Source organism: Triticum urartu, unplaced genomic scaffold (assembly GCF_003073215.2).
Source record: "Triticum urartu cultivar G1812 unplaced genomic scaffold, Tu2.1 TuUngrouped_contig_5429, whole genome shotgun sequence".
In the NCBI taxonomy this organism is placed as follows: domain Eukaryota; kingdom Viridiplantae; phylum Streptophyta; class Magnoliopsida; order Poales; family Poaceae; genus Triticum; species Triticum urartu.
The window spans coordinates 1-5,395 of record NW_024116104.1 but is presented as its reverse complement, the minus strand read 5'-3'; the positions used below and the strand labels follow the sequence as shown (position 1 = coordinate 5,395).

General features: G+C 46.8%; 2 protein-coding genes across 2 annotated transcripts; one reads left to right on the top strand and one right to left on the bottom strand.

The window, feature by feature from the left end:
- Window positions 1-1,569: 1,569 nt before the first annotated feature.
- LOC125529211 (chemocyanin-like) lies at window positions 1,570-1,958 on the bottom strand (the record flags this gene model as incomplete). The annotated part of the gene is given in 1 exon segment (XM_048693619.1): window positions 1,570-1,958. A coding segment is annotated over 1 exon segment (317 nt), but the record flags the coding sequence as incomplete, so codon positions are not given.
- Window positions 1,959-4,051: 2,093 nt separating this feature from the next.
- Window positions 4,052-4,819, top strand: LOC125529210 (mavicyanin-like). Its single transcript, XM_048693618.1, has one exon. The coding sequence runs from the start codon at window positions 4,148-4,150 to the stop codon at window positions 4,661-4,663; it is 516 nt and encodes a 171-aa protein (XP_048549575.1). The 5' UTR covers window positions 4,052-4,147; the 3' UTR covers window positions 4,664-4,819.
- The last annotated feature ends 576 nt before the right edge of the window (window positions 4,820-5,395 follow it).

Genomic DNA, 5,395 nt, shown 5'->3' with positions numbered 1-5,395 from the left:
AGTCCCACATGTAAGCTAGAGAAAGAGGGTTTTTATTTTCTCTTTTAGGGCCCACGTGTAAGAAGGGGCAAAATTGTCAAGCAAACGCCCAGAAAACGGTCAAAGGCCTTTGACTGGACGGTAACGGCACGGAAGGGCATTTCTATAAGTGCAACTGATGGTAGAGGGGTAAATTTGAGCATGCTTTGAAATTAGAAGCAAATCTGATTAGTGGGTTGTACCAATTTTCTTAAAGGATAAGTACACGGGAGACGGAAACGGGACATGCGCACCAACGTTGGACAGAAGTCTCTGGTCTATTTGGACTATTTGTCGTTACATGCCATAGCATCTTTATGCTAGGTAAGAACATCTATAGCCGGACACTCTAAAGCCCTCTCATACGTCCGGGCGGATGGTCCGGTCAGTTAGTGGTAAAAAAAAGACCCAGACGGGTGCCTCAAATAGGCCTGAAACATCCAGGCGCATCCGTCATGTCGGACTGACGACCGGGTTCGACACGGAAATCGCAGTGAAACCCAACAGCTCAACGGGCTTCTCCTCCGGTGAGGTGCGATCGCCGTGTGGCGCCACTTTGGCTCGGCGCCCGAGGCCAAAGTCCGGCTATTTGAGCCGGCCGACGTCCCCAACTCTAGCCACAACATCTTCTGCCCTCTCTGTTGTTCCAGTCGGAGCACATTTCTCTCCTTGTCCATCTCCCTCTTCCCTCGTCGTCCGCCCTGGCCCGCTAAAAGAAGACGACCTATGCTATGCTCACGCCGGAGCGCCGCTTCCGGATTGAGGGGGAAATCGGGGCGAGGCATGCCGCCCGCATCGTAGCTGGCCTGCCTCCGGACTCGCTAGAGTAGCAGGACGAGGAGGAGGAAAAGGAGCAGCATCCGGTTCCAATGGAGGTGGCGGATCCGGAGGTGAAATGCTGCGCCGTGCCGCGTGGGTCATGACCTATCTATGTCAGGATGGAACACTTTCACCCAATGCCGCATGTATATTTTTATAGCTCAAGTATGTTCGGGGCGGGGCCATCCTAATTGTTCTTCACCATTTGTGGCAGCTGGTTCTTTGGGACAATTCATTTACAATCGGGGCAGACTAATTGCATGTCTAATCTATGTGTATATCTTTCTGTAATACAAGTTTATGTTACGAAAGTCTGGGCTCTTATGGTTTAGAATGAACGTGTTTCAGGACAAATGTTGTATAAGACCAAAATAATCCTTATGAACAAATCCTCCCAAATGAATCAGTAAAACGCAAAGCCCAAATACGTCCAACATACACATAACTACTCGGCTATACACACAGATAATTGCTAGTAATAATTTCTTAGCTAAACATAAAGTACACATGTGCCTGCGAATGTGGAGATGCACTCAAGCCATGAGGCCAACAACGGCAAGCAAAACGGCGAGGCCAAACCCGGTGGCCTCCACATTGGTGGCAGTGGAGACAGGTGTCGGCGGGGGCGCGTTGGTTGCACTTGGGCCGCTGGCCGGGGCGGGTGATGTAGAGGAGGAGCCTGGCATGACATCAATCTTAACCTTCATGCCGCCCGCACAATGACTAGGGAAACCGCAGATGAAGTAGCGGGTGCCGGTGGCGGCGAGGGTAACAACATCATTCCCGGAGTTGAAGGTGGTGACGGGGCTGGCGGTGCTACATGAGTCATAGTCGGCCTTGCTGACCTCGAGGACGTCGTGTGCCTGGGTGGAGTACTTGAAGACGATCTGGTCGCCGGTTTGGAAGTTTCTAGAGGACGCCCAAGTGCCGTAGTTGGTGCTGAGGTCCCATGCGCCGCCCGGCTCGCCCACATTGTAGATTGCCGCAGACGCCGTGCTCAGGATGACCATGGCAGCCATGGCGAGAAGAATGGTTCTCCTTGCAGCCATTGCGGTTGGAAATGGAAGCAGAGCTTGCAGAGGAGATTATAAGGGAGGTGTTGTATTGATCCTTGACCGGAGAATGCGTTTGCTTCCTAGGCGGCCGTGTCGGGTCCTATTTATACTGTACAGGCTATGCCCGGGTGGGTTGGAGAAACGTGTGAGGTTGGTGGAAGCGTCGAGTGTGTGTACCTGCTTGATTTTGGACTTTGAATGTTGTGTAGATGGGAACACAAGCAAGCTACGCATGCAGCTGGTACGTACTTGGTCATCATAGACTGAGGATGTGAAGATGGACTGTGTTGTTGGCCTGCTGACCTTTTCACGCGTTCCTTTCCTTTTTCTTCAGTATTGACTCCGTCTAGAAGACATGACGTAGACTATCACGATCCATATATCTAGATCCAAGTGTCCAAAGCATTATTTTTATAAATCATATTTTATTCGGAATGATTTAATTATATGTACTAATTTAATATCAAGTACAAATGTTACATTTGTTCACTATAATGTTAACCTAAATTAATAAGATCTAAATTAGTCATTATCACTACTCTATTACATAGAAAATTAGAGGCCCTATTGATTTGGAGCCCCTGTGCAGCCGAACACTCTGCATAGGTGCACGGTACAAACGTGCCGCCGGAGGCCTGTTGTGTGCCTCGATTTGGATCGCGGACACAAAGGACCACACACCAGTGTACAATCTGTCCAAGAAAAGCACAGTGATCGTCGTCAACTATAATAATATCTGTGGTCAATAATAGTTGCTCATGTTTCATAAGAAATATATATTGTGGACTGATTCTAGTAAAACAAGTATTTTCAAATACATGTGTTTGCCTTTTTAATGACATGTTAAAGTATCTCATAATGTAATTTTACACATGCATCAAACACATCAATGCATGCGTGTGAAATTGTTTTCGGATTTTTTTGCCACTTCAAAACTTATTTTAGAATTTTTCAGGAATAGGTTACATGGAGGATATAGATCCTGAGATCCAAAACAAATTTCTACCGTTGCCGCCAAGATAAATATGGCCTTTCATTCTAGATAAATTTACTTGGTTGCAGGCTGAAAGCTCCATTCTACCAGTTTTAAATGTGATAATTGAATGTGGCATGAACGCTTTAATTCTTGATTGTGATAATTGTATGTGGTATGAAAGCTGGAAATTAGACCGGAGAAATCTATCCAACACTAGTATGAAATGTACTCCTCATCACCATGATATGTCTAGGTATTCCGTGAACAATCACCGAAGGAGAGGATCCCCATATGAATGAATTACTCAAAGCGCCACAAAGTGATGAAATTTTAATTACAAATTTGCGTGTGAGGAGAGATATTCCCGGCAAGACATAGCGGATATTTATAAACTTTAATTCAGTGTAATAATACATCACACAATATTTTTTCACTTGATGATGTTATGTCGCAATCCAGGATGATGCACTGTGGGTCAATTGTACGGCTCAACTTGCAAGCTGAAAGCTCCATTTTACCGATTGTAAACTTGCTTTTCTTTTTGTGGATGTAATTTGAAGCGTGTTAACTTTACTGTATATGTTATGAAAGCTTTACTTTTTGATTAGAATATTGTAATTTTGTTCATCGTTTGCCTTTTAATTTGGAGGTTGTGACTTCTTTTGTCGTTGAAACTTGAAAGGTGCAAAATAAATCACTAAAGGCTGCAATATAGTTAGTTGTAACGCAAAATTCATGCAGTAAAGATGATATATTTAATAAAGGAAGTTAAAAGTTTTCCTTTTTCGAGAGAAGAGAAGTTTGAGTTGAATGCTGATCGACGAACCCTTGATGTACGTGAGCAGGGACGTGGATTGTGATAGTCAACATCGCGTAGACCGCGTCGATACTGAAGAAAAGGAAAGCAACGCGTGAAGCAGTCAGTAGGCCAGCAGCGTGGCCCGGTCTTCAGAACTTCCGTCGATCTATTATCTACAGTATTATATATCTATACGTGTTTGACTATGATGACCAAGTAGTAGCTGCATGCTGCGTAGCTTGCTTGTGTTCCCACGTAAACATTCAAAGTCCAAAATTCAGATATCTGTAGTCTATTCTACGCTTCCAGCCTTCCACCTACCGCACACGTTTCTTCAACCCACCTGGGCATAGCCTGTATTGTATATATAGGACCCGACACAGACACCTAGAGAAGCAAAACACAATCTCCGCTCAAAGGATCAACACAGCACCTGGCTTACAATCTCCTCTGCTAGCTCATCTTTCAGTTTCTACCACAATGGCTGCCATGAGAACCATTCTCCTCGCCGTGTCCGCGATGGCCATCCTGAGCACCGCATCGGCGGCAATCTACAACGTCGGCGAGCCAAGTGGTCAATGGGACCTCAGCACCAACTACGGCACCTGGGCGTCTTCCAGGAACTTTCACCCCAGCGACCAAATCATCTTCAAATACTCTCCTCAGGCACACGATGTCCTCGAGGTCAGCAAGGCCGACTACGACTCCTGCAGCACCGCCAGCCCCATCGCCACCCTCAACTCCGGGAATGATGTTGTCTCCCTCACTGCCACCGGCACCCGCTACTTCCTCTGCGGCTTCCCGGGCCACTGCGCCGGGGGAATGAAGGTCAAGATCGATGTCGTGCCAAGCTCGTCCTCTTCCTCGCCGGCCCCGGCCAGCGGCCCTAGTGCAAGCAACGCACCCCCACCGGTGCCTGTCTCAGCCGCCACCTCTATTGAGGCCACAGGGTTTGGCCTCGCCGTCTTGCTTGCCGTTGCCGGTCTGATGGCTTGAGTGCGTCCTTAAAAAACCATAGAAGTCACTGTTACTATCAAGCATATGTGGTGTACATGTATAGTCAAGTAATTATATCGTACGTTGTATGTATTCAGGCTTCACGTTTTGCATATTCATTTTAGAGGATGAGTAATAAAAATTCTTTTTGTATTATACAATATTTGTCCCGAAACATGTTCGCCAACCTTAAGAAGCCACCCTCAGCTCTGGAATCATGTCATACCCCTCAATATCACATCACCCGTTATTTCATATGTAACTTCCCTCGCCATTGCGTGTGTGGCATGAAGGTCATGATTGATGTCATGCCTAACTACTCCTAGTCGTCGCCTGCCCCGGACAATGGCCCAAGTGCAACCAACACTTCCCTGCATGTGCCCATATCTGTCACCTCTCTGCAGACCATGGGGTTTAGCCTCGCCATCTTGCTTCTCATTGCTTGAATTCATTTGCACAGCCCCACACACATGTGTATTTTATGTATAGTCAAGTAGTTATTACCAGTAACTATATATGTGTATGGTCCAATAATTATATGTTGGAATATGAGATGGTACTTCAACCTATTGGAAGGTGGGACTGCGATGGCAGCCGGCGGCTCCGTGGTAGGGGGCAACCTTGCGGTGGTCGTATTGATCACTCGGAGGTGGCAACGGATGATGAGGCGATCGTTGTTGCTGTCAATCTGTTCAACTAGTGTGAGGTCGCTCGTCTTCGGCAGGCACGGGG

What these genes read in the sequence shown, in the direction of transcription:
- LOC125529210 (XM_048693618.1), top strand. Translation starts at nt 4,148, where the DNA reads ATGGCTGCCATGAGAACCATTCTCCTCGCCGTGTCCGCGATGGCCATC.